Genomic DNA, 24422 nt, shown 5'->3' with positions numbered 1-24422 from the left:
TGGAGCCTCTACTTGCATGGGCCACTCTCTGGTAACCAATCCTAATACGATCTCTTTTATACTCCCTTTCCTTTTGAGCAAATCTTACGCTTCAGTGAAATCCTCAAGACAGAGCACTCATCTCATGTTTGTGTCCCCCAGACGGTGCACACAAAGGGATCACTGGACAAACAGAAGGGGGAGCATGAGTCAAAGACATGCTATATCATGCAAGGCTCAGGTTCTTCCCCTGGACTCTTGCAGGGAATGGGCCACAGAGCGAAGGTGACAGCAAGACTTGACAGGTTTAGGGGACAAAGCCCAGAGAAGAAATTTTACCTACCACTGACCAGGAGCTGGAGAGCAGCAGGCAGCTCAAAGCCAGTCCCATCTGTTGTGTACTGGTGTGCGTTTTACTTCTCTGAGCCAGTCTCCTGAGCTATACAATGAGGATAACACTTCGTCTACTTACCTCCTAGGTTCAGTGTGAGAATCAAGCGAGATAACATATAGGAAAGTGCTTAGAAGTACAAACAGTAGTTGGTGTTAGTTATCCAGATGGAGTTGAAAAGAGCTCAGACAGGGGCCAACTCTTGGCCCTAGGGCGAAGGTGGCTTTTATTTCCTCTCTTGGGGAAGGAGGGGACAGCAACCTAAGGAAGGGGTGGGTGCGCCCCCAGAGGCTGGGGCCGGAAGAGCTGGATAATCACTCAGAAGGGCTCCTCCACATCCAATCCTGGCCCTGGGCTGCAGGCTGTGCCCACAGAGTCACTTCCCTTAGGGTGGCAGCTCCCCCCTGAGGGGAGGCACATGGAGGTATCCGCTGGTGTTCTCGAAGAGGAAGGGGGAGCAGGTGCCCTGAATGAGGAAGGGCATGGGATGGCCGACCATCCCATGCCCGAGGGCCGGGATGGCCGACCACATACTCAATGCCTGCCCAGGATTATGACTTGCAAACGGCCTGGCTGGTGTGACTTTTCTCCCGAGAAGGGCCAGGGGTGCCCTGAAGAAGGGCCAGGGGTGCCCTGAGGCATTGCTCGATTCAATGGCTGGTCCTTTAAATGTCCATTTCAAACTGTGACTCTTCACCTAGGGAGAGAAGGGGCAGACAGCCAAGTAAGCAACAGGTGAATGGTAGGGCCCATATTTTAGAGGCCAGGGAGAGGCGTTATTTTTCATTTTGTTGTTCCTAAGAGTGGGGGCGAAGGAGAATAGAGGGAGGGCAGGACTCCAGTAGGATTTCCTGGAAACAGGCCTGAAGGTCCAGCTGTACTCTCTTCCCTAATCCTAAAGGAAGAGTAGAGCCTGGGTCTCCCCACAAGAGAAGGGACTGTCCTAATTTTTGTACAGTTTTTATTTCTCTTAATAAGAATGAATGTTTACTTGACTTTGATATAAATATAACCTCACAGAAGAATATTCCTTAAACAAAAACCTTTTTCAAGCATGTGTCCCAACTGTGGTTTTGAAGTTCGTAACACAACCCACGAGGCATATGTCCAAATACCCATGGACTAGCCTGACTCTGCAGTAAAGGGGTTATTTTGGTAATTCAGCTACTCACTGCCCTCACCCTAACTCTTTCCACAAAGATCTCCAAGCAACTCAGGCTGCAGGAGGTTGTTTTCTTAAATGGAGCTGCCTCATTCATGATCTCTCAAGTAAGGCTGCTTTGAGGTTCTATGTACCGAGATGCCCACCCCGGCCCCCAGAAGGAAACTGGCCACTTCTTCTGGTTATATTTATCCAAATATATGGTCCAAGGCTAGAGGCTTTGGTTAATATCCCGTTAAGCAAAATGAAAAATTATGTCCATCCCTCACCAGCACAACGGAACTCTTAAGCCATTATTGTGGTTCAGGGTTGGTCAGCCTGGGGCACCTCTGGGCCAACCCTGCATTTGCGGTGGGTGAGCAAAGCTCCAGAAACTGGGAGGGACTTGCCGCAGCCAGCAGGTAGTGATGGTTCCACAATGTCAGGTGTGACTATCTCCATCCTCAACTTTTGAGGCAAAAGGGGGTGGGTGGGAAGTACCATGGAGCTGACCCCATGAATCTGTCCATCCTTCTCTGCATCCTTCAACGAAAGGCAGTGACCACACTGCCTGGAGCGGTCCTTCACACTGCTCTGTGTGTGCCCAGCCTCACCTCCCTTCCTCCCTCCTTCCCAGTGCTCTCCAAGTCTACAAGGCAAGGCAAAGCAAGGGCTGTCGGGCATGGACTGTGGGGTCCCCAGGGTAATTATGAATCACGTCCTGCAGGCCCTAGGTAGATGGACTCTGCAGCTGTCAGCAGGGCCAGCCCAGCCCGAGGTCCCAGTTGCTTCCTGTCTGGCCTTGGTCCACTGCCTTCCGGGTGAAGGGTCAGCGGGTTCCGATGGGACTCACAGGCTGTCTGCAAGTGCTTACACTTCATCCTCCCACAGCAGAAGAGCTGAGCCACTCTGGTGAGCTAGTCACGATGCCACACAGAGTGCATTCACACACACCTCCGCTGGGGTGGTCACCCTCATCAGGGTGGGGGGAAGGTGGGGTAAGATATCAGGAAGGACCTAGCCGCCCCATGTCACCTGCAGAAACAACGGGTTGCATTGTTTTGATTGGTCTTCCTCAAGAGCCCACTAGTGATCATTACTCTGACAGGAGGCACCCCGAATGCCTTCCTGATCCTATAGGCCTATAATCTCCCAGAAGGCAAGTTTACTGTATCTTTGATAAGTCATGTCCTCAACATGCACACCATGGGTGTGTCCCAAATGTGGCAGACACAAGGAAATGCTTCAGGGACAATTATACCAAGGGTCACGCTGATGTCAGTTGTTTGAATAGTCTCCCCTGTGACACCTGCTCTGATGTGTCACCGAAATCAGGGCTTGCACCTGGTCTGTGTTCTAGCCACTCCCTCTTCACTCTCCTTTCCTGAGCATCATTTCAAACAAGCTCCCCACGAATTAGATTACCTGATGGGGCCAAACCACCTCTCCTGGAGTTCTTGGACCCCTTCCATGGGGAAGGTTGGTGCCGCTGAGACTTCTACCCACCCTCCCGACACCCCTTGTCTGGTCTCTGAGCTGCTCCACAGAAGGCGGGGAAGTGACCATCATTCCCTTCCCTGAAATATCCTCTCTGAAGGGACTCCACCGGCCACATACGTCCCTTCCTGAGGAAGAGCCTGGTCGAGCCCTGTCACTCACCGCCGGCTGGCTTATCTTCCGGGCTGTTGCGCAGGTGGTTCTGGCTGGGCTCTGTGGGGGGCTCCTCACTGGCGGGGCTGGTGACCCCGGGAATGGTGGGCAGGTCCCTCGGAGGTGTTTTGGTCACAGGTGAGTTCCGACACTCCATCAAGAACTTCCGGTCATAGATGATCCTGGTACCTGCAGCGGGGCAGGGACATTGAAAAAGCCATCTCCAACCTCCTACCTGCTTATTTTCCAGTTCTGAGGCATGGCTCTAGCAGAGGTGGCATGTTTTTCTGCAAAAGCCAGATCAAGGAGTGAGGCTGGGGTGCCTGGCGGGCTCAGTCAGCAGAGCATATGACTCTTGATCTTAGGGTTGTGAGTCTGAGGCCCACCTTGTGGGTAGAGTTAACTTTAAAAAAAAAAAAGAAAAAAAAAGCGCACGCACGCGCACACACACACACACACACACACACACACATAAAGGGAGGAGCAAGGCAAATTCAGGCGTCCCGCTGCAGCCCTCCTCTGCTGCCTCAGAACCACCAACCCCATCATGTGGACGCTCCGATGGAAGAAGAGGCCTGGCAGCCCGCCACACTGCACCTTCTCCCCTGGGCTCTCTCCTTAAAACCCATCAGCTCCCTTACCTCATCAGTGCTCAGTGCTATTACTCAGGACAATCACAGCCAATATTACAGAAGATACATGTTTTTTATTTATTTAACAGACAGCACACACAGGAGGAGGTCCAGAGGGAGAGGGAGAAGCAGACTCCCCAGTGGGCAGGGAGCCTGATGATGGGGGGCTCGATCCCAGGACCAGGGATCATGACCTAAGCCAAAGGCAGATGCTTGACTTACTAAGCCACCCAAGCTCCCCTAAAGGGTACATTTTAATTCGTTTTTCAATTCAGTACTTCGAGTACCCGCATGGGATTTCCAGAATCTGTAACTTTATTTTATAGATGAGCAAAGAGAAAGTTGAGTGAATCCCCCAAACTAGTAAAAATGAGAACTCTCCCACCTGGGGTTTGTGGACAGGAGTGGCCCATGGGGTCTTCTCACCAAAGGCTCTCCTGCTAAGCCCGTCTTCCGTGTGATATCCGCTCTGATGTGTCACTGAAAACAAGGCTTGCACCTGGCCTGTGTTCTGTCCACTCCCTCTTCACTCTCTTTTCCCAAGCATCACCCTTGGGTGGGGACCAAGTCTCATGGAGTTATTCACTACCCTTAAACCACACCCAGGACCCACCCTGTGAGGACGGTTTCCTGATACTTTAAAAAGGAACATTTTCTATAGTCCAGGACCCAGGATTCTTGTGCCCCAGCTGATTTCATCAAAGAACAGTGACTAGTGAGAAGTGATTCATGTTCGGTCCCTGTTTACTCAGCATGACTTCTAAGCACCAGGATGGCACTAGTAACGTCTCTTCAATGCCTCCCTCAAACTCCTGATTCTCCCTTTTCAACAAAGAGCAGGTCTCCGCCTCAAAGCCTTCAGCAGGCAGTGGAATCCAGCTAGAATTTAAAACTGTCTTGGTGTCATTATATTTCTTTTTATAGTTACCTTCTATTTATGGTAAGTGGATCTGGTTTTCCATATATAGTCGTGATATCAAGTTTCCTTTTAATATAGGATAGGATATCAGTGGATATGATAATAGCATGTATGTTATAGATAATATATATAATAAAATAACAGAAACTAAGTCAAAAAGGTAAATGATATAAAGACGAATATTAAAGATATATACAAAAAAGAAGACAAGGTATAGTACAAACTGCAGACAGAATATGGGTGCCGGAGTTTAGAAGTGATGATTTAAAGACTTCAGGAATGTCCTTGTCAATAAAACCGAAGGATTTTCCCCACTTAAGGGCGATAGTGACATTCCAACAGTGGGGATCCACATCTCAATGCTGAGCACCAGGCTCTCCAGGAGCAGCCCCAGGAGAGGAACCCATTTGCACCCTTGAGCTCTTGAGTCTGAATGCATGAGGTTAGGGTCCTTCTACCGAGGGCTGGAATGTGAGCAGCAGAGAAATGGTAAGATACCAACAGGTGCACTTGGCCTCCCTGCCTGTCCTCATCTGACTGCAGCCTGACCTAGGCAGTTACCCTGTCCCACTCTCCTTGCCTGAGGGGCAGTAATGCTGAATTGTCATCTCTGTCTGTCAAATTAAAAAAATCATTATCACCCTGTGGGCCATAGCTCATAGCTCACATTTCTTAGTGGGAAGGTGTAAAGCAAAGCACACAAAACCCAGCCTGCATTGGAGGCTCTGCTCCTCCCTCTCTGGGCCTCAGTTTCTTCATTGGTAACATGAAGGCCTAAGTGCCTGTGAACCCAGAGGCTACAAACGGAGAAGTACAGTGGCTTCTCCTTGAGGGTAAATGCCCTGGATTCAGAGATGGACCACGCTTCTGTTTCTTAATCCTCAAGACTCAGCAAGAATCTCCCTTGTCCTTGCCTCCCTCCAGCTTCACTTTTTTGTTGCTTTGTTCACCAAAGAATCGGGAACTGACCCCATCAAAGTGGCACCTAAGAGTTAGAGATTCAATAGTCTTCAAAAAGAACTGGGGCGGGGGGCACCAGGGTGGCTCAGTTGATTAAAAGTCTGACTTTTTCCAAAAAGACGTTATTTATTTATGCATTTGAGAGAGCGTTTGCGCACAGGCACACAGGTGCGTGTGAGGGAGGGGCAGAGGGAAAGAATCCTCAAGCAGACTTTGCTCTGAGCGCAGAACCTGACTTAGGACTTGTTCTCCTGACCTGAGATCATGACCTGAGCCAACACCAAGAGTCAGATGCTCGACTAATGGAGCTACCCAGGCACCCCTAAGCATCCAATTCTTGATTTCAGTTCAGGTCATGATCTCAGGGCTGTAAGCTCAAGCCCCCCATTGGGCTCTCTCTCACTCTCCTTCTGCCCCTCCCCCACCTCTTTTCCTCCCTTAAAAAAAATTTAAAAGACCCCAAACCCAAAAGACTGGGGGTTTAAAGTCTTGAGCTCTTTAAAGTCATGAGCCTCGTGAGATTTTTTTTTTCTTTACATTGTGGTAAAATACAAATAACATAAAATTTGTCATCATAGCCATTCCTAAGTGTACAGTGCACTACATTCACAGTGTTGTGCAGCCAATCTCCAAAACGCTTTCATCTTGTAAAACTGAAACTCTATACCCAGGAAATAGCAACTCCTATCTCCTTTCCCCCTAGCCCTTGGAAACCACCATTCTATTTTCAGTCTCTACAAATCAGACTGCTCTAGGTACTTCATACAAGTGGAATCGTACGGTATTTGTCTTTCTGTGACGGGTTTATTTCACTTGGCATAATGTCCACATGTGGACCAGGTGTCAGAATTTCCTTACTTTTTTTTTTTAAGATTTTATTTATTTATTTGACAGACAGAGATCACAAATAGGCAGAGCAGCAGGCAGAGAGAGAGAGAGAGAGAGAGAGAGAGGAGGAGGAAGCAGGCTCCCTGCTGAGCAGAGAGCCCGATGTGGGGCTCGATCCCAGGATCCTGGGATCATGACCTGAGTGGAAGGCAGAGGCTTTAACCCACTGAGCCACGCAGGTGTCCCAGAATTTCCTTACTTTTTAAGGCTGAGCAATACTCCATCGCATGGATATACCACATTTTGTTTATCCACAGACATCTAGGTTGCTTCCACCTTTCGGCTATTGTGAATACTACTGCTGTGAACACACATGTGCAAAGAGCTCTGCAAAGACCCTGCTTTCAATTTTTGGGGGGTGGATACTGGGAAGTGGCACCAGGTGATTTTTAAATCATTGATTACTCTTAGAAGAGAAAAAGAGCCTCTGTGCCTATTGTCCTACACCTAGGGCAGCTGTTTAAAAATAAGAATCCTCATTTGAGCTAATAAAGCCCAGGAACTAAATGCCAGCAGAGGAGGCACCCAGGACACCTGCCATCAGAGGGAGGGCGCAGGGGAGGGAGCCTGCAAGGAGGGCGGGAGGGGGTGTTCACGAGTCGAGTCGGCTGTCAAAGGCGCCAAGCCTTGCAGGGGACTCTAAACCCCCTCCCACTCATTTGGGGTCAGTGAGGAATATGAGATGGAGAGCAAGGTAGTGGAAATGTTTCCCATGGAAGCAGCTTTAGCTTTTCAACCCTTTCTTCTTCTATCCCTTTGTGGGCTATACTACCACACAGCTTCAGCAAACAGTGATCTTCTGGAAACTCCCTCTGTCTCCCACAGATGAGACAAACAACAAAACACACATTCTCATATTGTCAAAAATAGGCACCCTTGGCTAAAATACAGTCTCCCGAGATGGGGACTTGGCCTGCATACAGGAGCAGGAAATGGAAACCGCGGCAGGGTGGAGGGGTTGGGGGGAATGCCAAGGTCCCTGCAAGAGGCTAAGTGGCAACAGCTGGAGGCTATTGATCAGGTGTGGGCCTCTGGGGTGTGTGGGTATCACACCTGGTGATCTCCACAAAGTAGAGCTGAGGGCCTACTTTCTCTTTCTATATTAGGGAAAATGACCCAACTCCGTTAGGCTTCTACAAACAAGAGCATGAAGAGCTTCGGGGCTCTAGGAGGCTTCAAGATGGCAAAGCCAAGACATTTTTCCCCCCTGCTGCTTGTCTCAAAAATAATGCAAACACCAAGAAATAAAACAAGAAACACAAGCACATACTCAAGTTGGAAGCAAGGGGGGCTCAAAATGGGACTCCAAATCACAATCTGTGAATACAGAAAGCGAATGGAGGAACAGTTCTAACAGAGAGGATGGGGGGGCATCTAAATGTGGGGACGTGGGGGTGGATGTTGCAATAGGAAGTGGGGTTCTGCAGAACCCCAGGAAGGTTCAGGAATTAGAGGCATCATGGAAAATGGGAAGGGGGCTAACAACAGGCAGAGATCTCCTATGCCCCTCACTCCAGGAGGGAGGGAAGACAGGGCAGTTAAGTTCAAGTTGACTTCCTGAATGGTGAGCCTCAAACGCCCAGCCCTGCCCCGCTTCAGAATACAGATCAAAGATAAAGACTGACTGATGTTGATTTTGGGAAGGGGGTTCTGGATGAAAAACAGCAGCTAGCCCCCAGATTGAGTGCACCCACCTGCCTCCACACCTTGCAAAGGGCCTCCAGTCAGCTCTGCAGTGCTCACTCTTAAATATAACCAGCCAGATGCCTCCACGCATTTCTGAGAAAAGCTTACATCAATGGAGAGACCCAAACAAACCAAGAGGGAAACAGCAAAGAGACTTCACTGTTTTTTAAACTTTTTGAAGACTTTAAAGAACAGAAGGGGCAAAAAAGGTAACAGACAAAAAAAGAACAAATTAGAAATCTAGTATCAGATAACAGTGAAAAAAGAGAGAAGAGAGAAACTGCTAGAAGGAATTTACTAAAAAAGTAAAAAAAAAAAAAGAAAGAAAGAAAAATTTCCTGAATTGTAAGAGATCAGTCTTTGAAAAATGCCCTTTCAGTATCTCGTGTAATGAATTAAAAGTACCAACTTAAAATTCATTGGGAAATTTCTCAATTGTTTGAGTAAAAAGATCCTAAAATCTTCCAGAAAGGGAAAAATACAACAGGTGCTCACAAGGATTGGGAATAAGAATGGCACAGACAGGGCACCTGGGTGGCTCAGTGGGTTAAGCCGCTGCCTTCGGCTCGGATCATGATCTCAGGGTCCTGGGATCGAGTCCCGCATGGGGCTCTCTGCTCAGCAGGGAGCCTGTTTCCTCCTCTCTCTCTCTCTGCCTGCCTCTCCAACTACTTGTGATTTCTCTCTGTCAAATAAATAAATAAAATAAGAAAAAAAAAAAAAAAAAAGAATGGCACAGACATTTTCAATGGCAATGCTGGATGCCTGAAGACGGTGGGCCAATGCTTTCACAGTCCTGAGAGGGAATCCATTTCGGCCTGGCTTGATGCCCAGCCAAACACCAATCAAGTAAAAGTAGAACAGAGACGTCTTCAGAACACGACAGGAGGAATATTCTACCAAAATCAAACCAAGAGTAAGAACTTTAGAGGATCTCATATCAGTGGTTACATAGCAGGTCCAGAGCAGCCAAACCCTGTCAGTTCCCAACAGAGGGAAAAGAACGGACTGATAAATCCAGAATTCGGATTTTGTGTGTAAGACTGTATTTTGTTGAGTATTTTAGAGGTGCTGGAGGGTGTGGAAGACTTACTTGAATGAAAACTAAGCACATTTTTAAAAGTAATCTCTATACCCAATGTGGGGCTCAAACTCACAACCGAGATCAAGAGTTGCATGGTCTATGGACTGAGTCAGTCAGGCACCCTCAAACTAACTACATTTGAAAGATTTCCTTATTTTAAAGAGAAGGGAAGAGGGAGAGAGGGAGGATGTGTGTGTGTGCGTGTGCGCGCACACACACACACATTCACGAAAGTGGGGGGGCAGGGGCAGAGGGAGGGAATCTTTAAGCAGATTCCCTGCTGAGTGCAGAGCCTGAGGTTGGCTCAGTCTCAGGACCCATGAGATCATGACCTGAGCCGAAACCAAGAGCGGACACCCAAAACTAACCATATTTTACAATGAAGCAATAATTAACTATATATTTTTTTAAAGTTGTACAATGGGGTGCCTGGGTGGCTCAGTCAGTTAAGCATCCAACTCTTAGTTTTGGGTCAGGTCATGATTTCAGCTCAAGGTCCTGGGATTGAGCCCCTGGTCAGGCTCCCTGCTTAGTGGGGAACCTGCTTCTCCCTCTCCCTCTGCCCCTCTCCCCAGCTTGTGTGTGCTCTCTCTCAAATAAATAAAATCTTTTTTAAAAAAGCTGTACAATAATTAACTACCTGGCTTGTCAAGGGTCATGGTAATAAAAATAAGGCATATTTTTTTAAAAATCATGGTATAATTCTATTGGGGAATGAAAGAGGAGGGTGTTTAAGTGATAAGTTCCCCTCTATCAATAGGTAAATCCAGAAAAAGTTAGAAATATGGGGGTAAATCCCCAGAGAAAGAGCTGGAAAACACTGGTTGCTTCTAAAGAGTGAGGGGAGGTTGAGAGGCAAGAAGTTACTGCTTTCTTAGGAGCCTTTTAGCAAACTTGAGATTTAAGTATTTATGTATATAAACAACTTACGTCTAACTTGAACAGACTTTATGGAAAAAAATCAGGCTCATACAAAAGAGAATAATATATTTATACAAACACATATATGTATGGAAAACTTTGATTTTTTTTTATATTAAATGACAGGTTAAATTATGGATCAGACCTACAATTCAGTGCTGTACGGTTACTATTTGGAAAACGCATACATTGTCCATGACATATTGTGTGAAACAGTCACAGGACTGTACATATTTTGTGTCTGGTGACCTCTGGGGGAGTAAGATAATCCAGGCAAAGTGAACCTCTTTTACACTGAGCAGATTTTGTTTTTTAATACAAAACTCTAATACACAGGGCATTAAGCAAACAAATAAATATGGAGATAGGGTAAGAATCTCCTTTTCCAGTAAGTCAAGTTAAAATGGCCCTGGCTGGAGCTAGGTAGACTCTCCCTGCTCTCCTTAGAAAGCCTCAGGGCTCCCTGCTGGACTGGGTAAGTGGAGCACAGAGCTTTCCCTCTAGCACCTCTCAGGGCTGCTGTGTGCTAGACTTTAACTCCCAACTTCATAGGGTTATGGCGTGGATTAGAACAGCGGCTGACACAAGATAAGACCGTTACGAACAAAGCCTAGCTTTTACGACTAGCATGCCTTCAGGTGACAGATTTTTAGGGACCAATTATATGGTTAGAGCTAGGACAAATCAGATGGGAGGTAAGCAACCTTGAAAAGAAACTAGGGGTGGAGGAGGGTGGGTAAGGACAGCCTCTATCCCTTTTTCAGTCCACAGAAACATGCTTCAAGAATCAACATGAGCTTTGGCATGTTTGGGAAACCAGTGTCATTTAGGACTTTAAAAATTTCAGATGTGCACCAAATACAAGAATGGTATTTTTTCTCGAGGCATGCTTGTGGTGACGACAGTTTGCTTGAATGTACAAAGAATGCAGACGTTCTGGGGCGCCTGGGTGGCTCACTTGGTTAAGTGTCTGCATTCAGCTCTCGTCATGATTCTGGGGTCCTGGGATTGAGCCCTGAGTCAGGCTCCCTGCTCGTCCCTCTTCCTCTGGCCCTCCACGCTTGTGCTCTCTCTCTCTCTCTGTTCTCAAATAAATAAAATCTTAAAAAAAAAAAAAAAAAAGAATGCAGACATCCTCTTGGGTCTGTTTTCCTTACCTGTAAATAAGGGCAGTGTACCAGGCTCATTCAAACGATTTTTAAAGCCCCAACCATGTGCCAGGCCTTATAGGTAATCTTTAGGGTCTGTTCCAGCTCTGACACACTACCGTCTATTTTGGGGATCTTCTTGTTGGCAGGTGGCCAATGGGGTGGTGCAAACAGCCACAGTGCTGGGAGGCTCAAGTTCTGGGCTCAAACCTGGGTGTGTAGTACCAGCCCCTCAACCCTGAAGGGCAGTTGAATTCCTCAGCTCTAAGAGGAGGGTACTAACTCACCTCCCAGGAGTACTGTGAAGATGCAATCACTGTGGGCCAGACGCTGTGCTCAGAGCCTGTTATGCCAGATCTCAGTGCTCCCATTCCCCCACTCCCCACACGGGAGATACAGTATCCTCAACTCACAGACAGGAAACTGAGGCTCAGAAAGTCTGTCCCCAGGAGCAGACCTAGCCTGTCCTGCCTCCAATCCAACCTCTGTTTAAAACTAGCCAAGCAGACCCAGGCTGCCAGGCCTCGGGGATCTTCTGACTTTTACCTATTCTTCTCAGGATCTGGCCAGAACAGGATGTTCCCTGAGAGAGGCCTGCCCTGATCTCTTCTCCACCTTCCCACAGTACCCACACTGGGTTCAAAAGGGGGCTGGCCACCACTTCTGTAAATTGAACCCAGCCTGTCCCTTGCTTTCCCCCTGTGCCTCCCCTGGTGGAAACATTCTTCCCCTGAGCGGGTGACGTGAGGCCTAGCAAGAGTACAAGCACAGAATTCCTAGAACTGCTGTTCCCATTCCAGGGAAAGGGAGAGTGTTTCAAACATGCTCGGGGGAGGCTCAGATGCCTATGCTCAGATGCCAGCAGCCCGTGAACTAAATACTCCAGATCCTTCTACACTCAGCTCTCGCCAGCAGCTCTGTGTCATCGTGGAGGCAAACTCACAGGGTCTACTAGGGGTCTCCCTCCTCGCCCACCACACACCAGGCAGTCTGTTTAGCAAGCTGAGCCACCTTGTCAGGGAGAAAATCTTGGGTAGAGAATCAGAGCTTGCTTGGTCCGAGATTTTTCTTCACTTCTGGCCCTATTAGCTCTGCAAAGGCAACCAAGATCTGGATGTTTCTCGGGGGCCAAAAATGTTACAAAGCTCCTTAAATACCAAATGAGGGCAATCGGTGAGTGACAAAGGGCCCTCTTGCCTTTGACGCCCTGATGTGTGAGGGAATAGTCCACTTTATTTGAAAATAAAGCAGCAGGGACGGAGCTTTTGCAGAAACCTGCAGAACAAAACAGCCGGAGTAATTATTCTAAGGGCTGGCCAAGCTCCTTCCCCTTCCCTCACCTGCCCCCAAACGCTTCAAAATGCACCAGTGCAGAACAGGGAAAGCTACCCCTGGAATTCATTACCAAAAGGGAGTGCCCATCTAAAATGCCTCCCGTTCCACAGCAACAAAAGCTGTGGCTGGAAAAGGGAGGGGCCGTTTGCTGTGTGAACTGCCTCCACACCACATCCAAATTCGTTGGCTTCAGTCCCAACCTCCAGGACCTCCATCAAACTGTCTTTGGAGATAAGGTCTTTAAAGAGGTCATTAAGTTCAAACAAGGCTGTTAGGGTGGGGCCCTGATCCAATACACAGATGCCCTAAGTGTGTGGAGGGGGTGGCTAGGTGGCTGGGTTAGGCGCCCAACTCTTAGTGTCAGCTCAGGTCATGATCTCAAGACTGTGTGATTGAGCTTCCCCGCTCCCCTGCCCCGGTTCTGTGCTCAGTGGGGAGTCTACACATATATGCTCCCTCTCTCTCTCTCCCAAATAAATAAATACATCAAATCTTTAAAAAAAAAGGGGGGGGGGAGATACCGCAGATACCAGTAAAGAGGCAGCAGGAGGGGCACCTGGGTGGCTCAGCTGGTTAAGCCACCGCCTTTGGCTCAGGTCATGATCCCCGAGTCCCAGGATAGAGTCCCGCATCGGGCTCCCAGCTCTGTGGGGAGTCTGCTTCTTCCTCTGACCTTCTCCCCTTTCATGCTCTCTCTCACTCTCTCTCTAATAAATAAATAAAATCTTTTTTTTTTTTTTTAAATGAGGCAGCAGGAGGACAGCCATCTGCAAGCCAATGGGAAGGGCCTCAAGAGAAACCAGCCTGGATAGTACTTTGATCTTGGACTTCCAGCCTCCAGAACTGTGAGAAAATACATTTCTGTTGTTTAAGTCACCCCGTCTGTGGTATCTTGTTATGGTAGCCCTAGCAAATTAATATAGGCCTGCTTTCCCCCTTGTATTCCAAAGGGCAGAAGATAAATCAATGTACACACGCACTTTCTTTAAGGCAGATCTGGTGTCACCAGGAAACCAAAGGAAGTTCTGGGCCAACCTGCCCCTGCTGGCATTCTCACTCCTACACATTTTCAGCTCCGAACCTGACTCCATCCTCCTGCCAGCACTCCAGGAAATCAAGGAAGTTCAAATGGGGGTGCTGGGCAGGAGCAGCTGGGCAGGGCAAGCGTGGGCTCCCCTGAAGGATGTTCCAAAAGTCTGGCTGCTTGAGGAGGAAAGTAGAGGCGGGCTAGGAAGCAGGTAGCAGGGGGAGCATGGCATAAATGGCAGGTATTTCCCAGGGACTTGGCATCATGGCCACCTGTATCGTTTGCTTTGTGGAGCTGAACGTTGGGCCTTGAAAACAGGTACAGCATTTTCAGGAAGGTGTCCTCAGTTCTTAACCCAACAGTCAATTCAGAGGCTTGTGATTCTGGTCTGTTTCTATACCTGGACTTGGGTCTGCTTGGCCACACAGCAGGATGGCCAGGTAAGTTTCCTCAAAGGACCACACTTTGAGGCTTGGCCTTTGTGGAAGACTGCCTGAACATGTGGCCCCTGAACTCTTCCCATCCCTGCCCTACAGGAGACTTTCTCATTCCAAGGCAATCATCTCCCCCTTCTTGGAATCAGCACTAGCTCTGTGGCTTGCTTTGACAGATAGAATACTGCATATGTGGGCCAAGGTCTCAAGGGGCCTTGAAAACTTATATAAATAAGCTCAGGTTAGACTCTTGAATGCATGGGCCCAAGAAAACAGAGAACTCCCAGCCTTCCAGGTGTCCCTAGCAATGCCCCAGACACGTGGGTAAGGCCATCTTGGACCTTCAAGCCCAGGACAATCTAGTTGCCAACTCTATGTCACCAGATGAGTGACCTCAGGAAGCTTCTTAAGAATGCCCAACCAGCCCAAAGAATGGAGAGAAATAACAAATCATTGTTGCTGAAGTTAAACTACGTTTTTTGACACTCCAGGCCTAGTATCTGAGCTCTCAGTAGAATTTCAGGGACACGGACACTGGATTACAAGATACTTGTGCCGCCCATGTCCCTGATCATCCAAATGTCATGGGCAGGTGTGACTTACTCCTTGCCTAATCAGTGATGCTGGGTGCAAACATAAACAAGGAGCCTCTGTCCCGGTGTCTGAAGCCTTGGCCCCACTAGTGACATGTTCTGTATAAGGGCCACTTCTTTCTGCTCAATAACTGAAACAGTAGTATTAGTAATACTGTTCTCTATAATACCAGGGTAAGTGAGGAAGTTCAGGGAAAGTAGTTTTGTCCCTGGGACATTCCAAGGTAAACAAGTGTATGTACCCTGCAGCTGTATGGGCAGAAAAGAAAAATTTGAATGTTACCATTAAGTCAGCTCAGACTCAGGCCTGATGGCAAAGGAGACAGGTTACCCTGAGAATACTGTCATTCTGGATTGGGAGGGAGACAAACCATAAGTGACTCTTAATCTCACAAAACAAACTGAGGGTTGCTGGGGGGAGGGGGGTTGGGAGAAGGGGGTGGGATTATGGACATTGGGGAGGGTATGTGCTTTGGTGGGTGCTGTGAAGTGTGTAAACCTGGCGATTCACATACCTGTACCCCTGGGGATAAAAATACATTATATGTTTATAAAAAACTAAAAATTAAAAAAAGAATACTGTCATTCTAGGAGTCTTTTCAACTCTTTGTTTTGTTTTTTCAGATTTTATTTATTTGACACAGAGAGAGAGAGAACACACGAGCAGGTGGAGTGGCAGGCAGAAGGAGGGAGAAGCAGACACCCCTGCTGAGCAGGGAGTCCAATGCGGGGCTTGATCCCAGGACCCTGGGATACTGACCTGAGCTGAAGGCAGACGCTTAACAACTGAGCCACCCAGACGCCCCAACCCTTCACTTTCTAAACACCTGACTCAGCACTCAAAAGCCACAATAGGAAGAAGAGTAACACTGCTGGGAAAGAACTTCCCTTCTACTCCAGGGAACAAACATGTAAACAAACACACGTGATTAATTTGTCATGAATCATAATGGAAGAAGAGCATGGGCGTGGCTGAGACCTGAAAGTGACAGGTTTTCTGTTTGTTTGTCTGAACATGTAAAATCTAGGTGTACAAATGAACATTCTTTGCTAAAAACCTTCCCTCTGGGAAGGAATCCTCTTTTCCATACTGCTGTCCCATGTTCCTTTCCTCCTCTGCAAGGATATCAAATAAAGACCCAGAGGAGAAAATGCCTCCCTGCTTTACACCAGCAGACGAACATAGTGCCACCCTGCCTGTCCTTCATTTGGTAATGAAGGACTTTTTTGCTCTTTCAGAAAAACACACATAAGTTAAAAATCAAACTCCTCTTTTATTTATTTTTTTATTTATTATTATTTTTTTAAATTTATTTGACAGACAAAGATCACAAGTAGGCAGAGAGGCAGGCAGAGAGAGAGGAAGGAAAGCAGGCTCCTCTGTGGAGCAGGGAGCCCGATGCGGGGCTCGATCCCAGGACCCTGGGATCATGACCTGAGCCGAAAGCAGAGGCTTTAACCCACTGAGCCACCCAGGCGCCCCCAAACTCCTCTTTTAAATCAGGCCCTGCCATCCTCTGAGGATACTGGAAGACAACAACAACAAAATGTAAGCCTCAGAAAGCAATGAGATCTCACAGCTATTTGTGCATTATTAGCATGTAAGGCCTAGCAGGCTGAAGACGTGGAAGAGGCAATTCTCACGTGAGAATCATACAAGTTCTACTGGTTATGGAGGGTGCGGGGTGTCTGCCTAATTACCTCATTCTATGCTACAACTTTGATGCTTCCAATTCTGTTTCAGGTGTGTTTCCATCTTCCTAAGTAGCAAGCCAAGCCCTTGAGGTCAGACTGTCTTCCGGTTTTGGATGTGGTGAATGCCTTACAACCCGGGAGGCTGGTGGGCATGAGGGAGAGTTTGGGGTGCTCTACGCCCGGGCCCCCGATCAAAGCCTTTAATGAGGGACAATGTGGAATGCTCTAAATGCTTTAAAAGGAAGCTCAGAACAGGGTGAGAAGAGAACCCATTACATTTCCCTCACTGTCTTAATGTCCAGGTTCTTTTAACTTGTCCTTAATGATGAGACCCTGGACAATGAGGAGACACAATCTTCCCCTGTGTGACTGAGGCCTCGGGACACTGGCTGTGCCCTAGCGTCAGTGCCGAGGCCTCCTCCTCCTCTTCCCAGCACTGGCTGTCCCATAGCCAAAGACTTGGAAGCTGCTCCAGGGTAAGCTTCCTGGGCACAGACTTTGTTTATCTAAACCAAGGGTGCCATTAACACCTGTAGCCTTACCTGCCTTCTTCTGATTAACCTTATCCAGGTATGGGGTTTGGGTATGATTACCAGCCAAGCAATCCTGGAGGTTTGGGGGTCAAGAATCCAACACGGAATGGGGAACATGGAGGTTAATGGGAGAGGGGTGGAAGGTTTCTGACCCATTCAAAGATTCTGCTAGTCTGTGGTGTCACTGGTCATTTTTAAGACTCCATTGGCTCAAATACTCATACATAACACTCCTTCTAACATATTTCTCTAAAGTTCTCCAGACTTCTAACCAGATTAGTGATTTAGCTTGTGAAAGGTTAATGACCATGGAAAGTAAACTGGCGTCTTAGGAATGCAGATGGTTCAAATCAGCTACTGTTCCTGTTCCCCTGGGGACAAACACTGCAGTGCCATTCCCAGGAAGAGTGACCTGTGGACACTGCGAGAGCTCCTGACACCTGCAAATAAGCTAGTGTGGGCGCCTGCACAGACTCTCTCTAGATCCTTGTTTGAAGGCTGATGCCAAACTCAACCTCAAGAGGAGGTTACTTGGTGAGAAGCATCACTTTTTGCCAGACCCCAGGGATGTCAAAAGATGAGAGAAGTCACATTCCACTAATTTTTGAGTACTCAGCATGGTACTGAGATCAATCACTAGGAGCTGGTTAGAAATGTGGAATCTCAGGCCCAAATCCAGAAGCTATAGAATCAGAATCTGTGGAGTGCCTGGGTGGCTCAGTGGGTTAAGCCTCTGCCTTCAGCTCAGGTCATGATCCCAGAGACCCCGCATCGGGCTCTCTGGTCAGCAGGGAGCCTGCTTCCCTCTCTCTCTCTCTCTGCCTGCTCTGCCTACTTGTGATCTCTCTCTGTCAAATTAATAAGGAAAATGTTAAAAAAAAAAAAAAGATTCAGAGTCTGCATTTAAGTGAGGCCCCCAGGTAATTTATACATATATTGAGGAATGAGAAGCAGCACTCTAGACTGGAGCAAAAGGGTGCTAGAAATGACCTTTTGTTAGGTTAAGCTTCTTTGCCTTGGCAAAGACATAGGGTGAAGTTGGGCTTTGGAGGAAGACTCTAAGCCTTGGCTAACTGAGGCAGACCAGACTCGCTCACATTAGCAGAAGCAAGGTGTGGTTTTCAGGTTATGGACTGTGAGCTGTGCCTGTCCTGCTGAACACTCCAAACAAGAAATCTGGCTTTAGGCTCCTGGCACAGCTAGCTTTCTCCCAGTTGGTCTCAGACACAAAGTTACACTCTGGTCCAGGTGCCCCTGTCCCTCTCTCCCAACTAAAAACTTTCAAAGGCAGGGAGATTTGTTCTGGTTTATAAAAAAACAAACAAAAAAAACCCCCTAAAAACAAACAAACAACACCCCTCCCCCCAAAACCCATTTCCCAGTCCATGGTCAGAAATGGATCAGAGTTCCCTATAAACAGTAACCCTGGCCATGGATTCCAATCTGACCTGCCCCCGTCCAGCAACAAAGGGTGCAAGAAAGAGCACTTGAGCCTTCAGACCTGCCTCATTGCCCACCCTAAAAAGATCAAGTAGAGATTCACAGCCTCACTTGAAGGAACCCCAAAACTGTCAGGAAAAATCCTGGTAGACCCAGCATGACACAGAGAAGGCCCACCAAATGGACTACATAAAAGACCTATATCGCAAGGAAAGAGAATTTAAGTCAAGGGTGGAGAAAGAACGCTCGCTGAGAAATTTTCCTTAATCATTTTTAATAGAGGAGAGAGCATTTTCCCCCTCTATGCTTGGACACGGTTTCTTGTTCAATCTGAGAAAGCCATGCGACCCTGGATAAGGAACATGTGTTTCCAAGTTTGGGGCCCGGATCAAACAAGTACATCTATGATCCTTAACAATTCTAACGTTGTATGTTTTGGATCAAAGGGTTCAAGACCTCGGATCTGGCAGTGCTTGCCGGTGGTGGGACCATTGCCTGAGAAAATAAGCATGTGGCCCCTGAGGCTGCCAAGGGACCAGGCTGCCGCTCTCTGCCTGCGTCCTACGGCACCCCTGCCTCAAAACGTAGCGCCACTATCTGCGGTGTTTTCGAGTAATTGGCCTATGGGTCGGAGCGGTGGAGGAGGGTGGAAGGGAGGGGAGAAGGGCAAAGCGGGGTGAGGGCAGAGCGGGGTGAGGGCAAAGCGGGGTGAGAGCTGCGCGAGCATGGTAGGGAAGTGTGAGCCACGGGGATTTCATCATGCAAACGGGCAGGCGGGTTTCATCAGCGCCTGTGCGCTGGGGCTCCCGGGCTGGGAGGGAATGCCCGGCTCCAGAAGGCAGCCCAAGTCTGGCCCCCACCCGTGCCAGCTCAGCTTCCTCTTCCTCATGCACTTTCAGGGAGGTCACACGGTTCCCCCGCCCCCCACCCCCGACAGAAGAACGTGTTTTTCTGCACAGTCCTGCCCGAGGCCCCACGTCCCTCTGCAGAGATCCCACATGCGCATATGGGCAAGCTGCCACAGGTGCAGGTGAGGCGCGGCCGGGGCAGGCGAGCGCCCTCAGCCCAAATCCTCCGTCAGAGGGTGCTGGCCCACTGCAAAACTGGGGGTGCCTCAGGAAAGAAAAAGGATTCTGCAAGAGTCGTTTATCCCAACAGAGAACGCCCATCCCCATCCCCTAAAAACCCCAGGCCAGGCCTCTCCATACTCCCAGGCCACACTGACCCCACGCTGTGCTGCCTCAGAACGCCCCCACACCCACAAGGGGCAGCACACCCCAGCATGTGGTCGGTCTGGAAGCGTGCTGCCGGTCTGGGCAGGGGGACTCGGCTGTCTCTCCCGGGAGGAAACGAACCGAGCAGTTTGCAGCCCGGGCTAGGAAGCACGCATCCAAGGGGGCAGGCAGTGGGGAAGCGGCCATCTGCTGACTCCCGGTGGCCCCCTCCGTGACCGTCGCTGCCCCCCTGATGCCTTTATTCCAGCCACCGCGCCCTTCAGTCCGCTCGCCCCGTCTGACTGACGGCTCCCGAACCCTCTCGCACTGCCCAGTCAGTCCGCGCCGCCCGCACCGGGAGCCCGCGCCTACCTCCCGGGGTGGTGCTGAAGAGCGTGCCGCCGGGGGTGGTGCTGTAGTCCCCGGGCGGCAGCTGCACGCCGTCGCCGAGGATCACCCGGCGGGTGGCCGGGATGGCCCGACTTGGGGTCTGGCTGCAGCCGCTGCCCCCAGACATGGTCTCTCTCGCGCTGCGCCCGCAGCCGGAGCGTGGCCCTTCGGCCGCCCCGGCCCCTCCCGCTTCGCCTTGTCCCGCCCCCCGCTCGCCCCTTCCGCCTCTGAGCCTCGGCGCCCCCTGGGATTTGTAGTTGCCGCGGCGCCGCGGCCGCACCAGCCTCCGCGCGGCAGCCGGTACGTGCGTTCCTCGGCAGCTCAGGTCCGAGGCTCCCGTTCGATCGCTCCCGCGCGCGGGTGCGGGCGCCGCCTCGCTTCGGCCCGCCCCTTTCGCTCGCGGGTGCCTCCAGCCACGCTGGCGGCGACTGGCTGCGGGCGGGGGCCGGGGGTTTGTGGAGGTCAACGCCTCGCGGGGCGGGGGCGGTGTTCAGGGCTGTGCGGTGATCCCGGCAGCCCCGGCTCTGGGGAAGGCCTAGATTCTACAGGAGGACTTGGGGCGGGATGGGCCCCTCAACCCTTCTTATTCCGTGCTTTAGTTCCTCCGATGAGAAAGTGCGGTGTAATTGGTCATTCACTCCCTCATCGGCTTTTTGAGGCTTCGCGGTGTAAAGAAATAACCAAGAATGGGCGTTTGGTGGTTTGGGGGACGGGGTGGGAGGACGCGTGAACAAGCCGCCCAGCTGGGTCAGGAGGACTAACGCTAGAGCCGAGGTGGAGCTGACAGGGTCTGGACGTCCGTGGTGGCACGGGTGTGGGCGGGGGGCGGGGGCTAAGAGTTGGCCAGCGAGGTTCCCTGTGGCCCTTTGAGTTGGGGTACAGGGGTCCACGCGCAGCCTGACAGTAGGGCCTCCTTGAACCAACGATGACTGAGTCTTCAAGGAGCTCTGCAAGTGGGGATGGAAAATGCCAGGAGGGCGGAAAAGCCCATCATCGGGTGAGAAAACAGTTTCTGTCATGACGGTGACATCATGCAAGGGGAGAGGAGACGGGAGAACAGTTTAAAAGAAAAATGGGGTGGGGGGGCACCTGCGTGGCTCAGTGGGTTAAAGCCTCTGCCTTCGGCTCAGGTCATGATCCCCCGCACTAGGTTCTCTGCTGCTTCCCGATGGTGAAGGGTCTTTTAAAGCATGCAAAGGTGTTCAAACTTTGTCCTAGGGAAGGAGGAGATATCAGAGATCTCTTAAGCTGGGAAGTGACACGATTAGGGTGGCTTTTTCAGAAAGATAGCTGGAGGCTGTAGAGTTTGAGAGTGGATCCCCGGAGGTATCAGGCCCCAGATAGGAAGATTGGCTGGTCGCTAGGCCTCCACTTCCTACTATTAAGGCTGGTCTCCCGTGCCTATGCAGCAATTGGAATATGGCTGGTTCATATTTACAAGTGTAAAATACATAGATTTCAAAGACTTGGCATAAAAAAAATGGAAAATATCTCAATTTATGTTGATGACATGTTGAGATAATATTTTTAATATATTGGATTAAATAAAATATTAAAATTAATGATACCTGTTTCTTTTTACTTTAGATGGAATTATAAGAAATTATATGTATATAATATATATGTATATAGCTCGTAATATATTTCTGTTGGGCAGTGCTCCTCTAGAATGAGGCAGTAATGAAAGCAATTCTAAAGTTCTCAGAAACTTCCTCTTGGAAAACCATACAATCATCAAATTTTAGCTTTGGCCAGGTACACAGTAGGTCGTCCAGGACAATATTCATCACCATCTTATTCATTCATTTGTTCATTCATTCGTTCGTTCATTCATTCATTCATTCATATTTATGAGGTAAAAGCTAATAATTAAGGAAAGAAAACTTTTCATTGGCACTAAGGTAAAAAAGAAATTCCAAAATAATTCTTATAATTTAAATTCAGTTTTATTAAAAGTCTGTCCTGGCCAAAGATTAAAAACTAAAATGATCTGAAAGAGTAAGTGGAATATGTCTTTCAAATGATCCTATGTACATATTTTCTTCAGTTAAGGTTTTTACAAATTGAGCTAAGATAAACTAACATTCTATGTCATAATCCCATGGTTCTACTGTGCAGAACTCACCACATCTTTTTTTTTTTTTTTCTTTTTTTTAATTCACCACTGTCTTGTTTAAAAAACAAAAACCAGAGTCTTGGAGATGCAGAGGTTTGCCCAAGACCACACAGCTATGAAAGACCTGAGGCAAAGCTGGAAGACCCAGGCTCCCCTCTCTGCCAGGCCTGCCCTTTTGTCAACACACTGGAAAACAAAGTGGCCCATCCTCCTGCCTTAGGAGGAACTGGTTTGAAAGGGGGGTTGTTCAGATGCCTTATTGGATGTGCATTTTTAGTTAGAGCTGAGCTTCCAGGGAAGGCACCCACTTAGCTCAACTCTCACAATGATCTCCACACACAGGTTGGAGAAGTTTCCATCCCATCTTGCTCTACTTGACCTGTACGTAGGGAGGGACAACCAACCAAATTTATCATTTTAAGTAAGTGGAATTTCTCTGGGTAGCAAACCAGGCACACAGGTCTAGTCTTTAAGCAGCCCTGACTTCTCCGGTATTTGTCTCAATACATCTCTGCTGAACTGGACCAGTGCAGGGAAAGAGTGCCAACAGAGGGTCTCCAGGAGTGGCTGCTTGAGGAAGTGGCAGGCACCACAAGATTGAGACACGCGTTCAGAGTCTTAAACCACACTACAATACAGGCTGTTTTAGAATGCCCCTCAGGTTAGGGAGGAGTTTGGGGGCCTAGGCAGTGGGAGAAAAGTGATCCACGTGTGAAAAAAAGAAGTGACCCATGTGTTAGTTTTAATCCATTTCTAACATTATTTGATGCTGAAAACGTTCCCCCTTCACCACTGGGAGTCCTTCACTTCAGCTAGTGCATCCTGTCGCCATGGCCCCAGTGGCCTCTGGAGGCTACTGCGTTTGCTCGTACAATAAGGGCTTCCTATGCTTCTTGCCCCAGATCAAGATTCAACTATTTGAAAAAGACATGTTCAAAAGAAAAGAAAAAAAAAAGCTCATAGATACAGAGAACAGACTAGTGGTTGCAGAGACAGAGCGAGGGGTGGGGGGTGGGAAGGAATGGGTGAAGGGGGTCAAAAGTTACAAAAAAAAAAAAACACATTAAAGAAAAGAGGCAGAGTCTTCACTGACTAGAGGATAAACAGACTATCATTGAAAAGAAACATATCTTACTGCGAGAAATATCTTTGCTGTTTGTTATTGGAGGCAAAGCAGAAGTGAGAGTCATGGCGTCACAGCCCATGAGCACGAAGGGGCTGAATGCTGTGGAGCCCAAAGACACAGCATGCAGGTCACATGAGCTAACATGAAGCAGCCTGTTAAAAAACAGAATTTCACTGAGTGAATCTGAAGATCTAATTGGCTTTGTGAGGTGATTTCCGAACTGGGCAGGACCTAGCAAGTAGAGGGATGCCCCTAGGAGTTGTGCAAAATGGAGGATTTTTATAGGAAGGAGGATAGGGCAAGGGTATTATTAGCAAAAGAAAGGATGGTTACATTTTTTTTTTTGAGGGGGAAGAGGATAACAGAGTTCTTATCATGGGGATTATCTTACCAGAGCTGATGAGGAAATTTCAGATCCACTGTTAAAAGGTCACATTCCTGGGAGAGGTTCAAACTGCAGTGAGGTTTTGGTTTGCTGTGGTTGGGGACAAATGAGTCCATTTGAGGCTTCTCGTTCCTCTTTTAACAATTCCCAAGGGTGAATTTAACATTTTAATATGGTTTCTGGGCTGGAGAGATTACAAAAATTCTAATGGCTCAGAGCAGGGTCTGCGGTCTTTCAATGGACCTCAAGAGTAGGTTCTCAGGCTTAAAATCATCTTCTTCCTGTGTGGGAACCACACCCTGGTGCTGGTGAGTGCCAGGAGTGGCCATCTGGGACTGGCTTGCAGTTGCATCATCCCCGCCCCCCAACCCCATGAGTGACTCTGGGTGTGTGTCCACCTGAGAAGGTTTTGTGTGCTGCTCAGGCGAGCGACACAGCAGAGAGCCTCTGGTGGCAGCTGAAGAGCAGATCAGTGGGAGACCAGCGCCTTGGACCTAACCAGCCCTCGGAGATACATTTAGGGTCACTCAGACTGGGTCATTTGAAGAGAATTACCCAATTCTCTTCAAGGGGTGGTTTACTAAGGTGTGGGCTGGAAATAGGGAAATCATAAGGTCAACTGCAGTATCTGGGACTGAAATTGGGCCTGAAGGAGCATGGGGAAGGTGTGGGTATTGAAATCCAGAGAGAAAGAGAGTCCTCGAGAGTGTGCACTTGCCAGCACAAGCCCAGGCT

The 24422-nt window shown here is 48.8% G+C and overlaps 1 protein-coding gene across 1 annotated transcript; it reads right to left on the bottom strand.

Moving 5' to 3' along the window:
* Positions 1 to 554: 554 nt before the first annotated feature.
* EIF4EBP1 (eukaryotic translation initiation factor 4E binding protein 1) lies at positions 555 to 20271 on the bottom strand. The gene is made up of 3 exons (XM_059384507.1): positions 20043 to 20271; positions 3171 to 3350; positions 555 to 1067 (listed from the first exon to the last, which is right to left on the bottom strand). The coding sequence occupies exons 1-3, from the start codon at positions 20185 to 20187 to the stop codon at positions 1036 to 1038; spliced, it is 357 nt and encodes a 118-aa protein (XP_059240490.1). The 5' UTR covers positions 20188 to 20271; the 3' UTR covers positions 555 to 1035.
* Between the last annotated feature and the right edge of the window lie 4151 nt (positions 20272 to 24422).

This window comes from Mustela nigripes, chromosome 18, assembly GCF_022355385.1.
Source record: "Mustela nigripes isolate SB6536 chromosome 18, MUSNIG.SB6536, whole genome shotgun sequence".
In the NCBI taxonomy this organism is placed as follows: Eukaryota; Metazoa; Chordata; class Mammalia; order Carnivora; family Mustelidae; genus Mustela; species Mustela nigripes.
The sequence above is the reverse complement of the archived record's forward strand: the minus strand, read 5'-3'. Positions and strand labels throughout refer to the sequence as shown.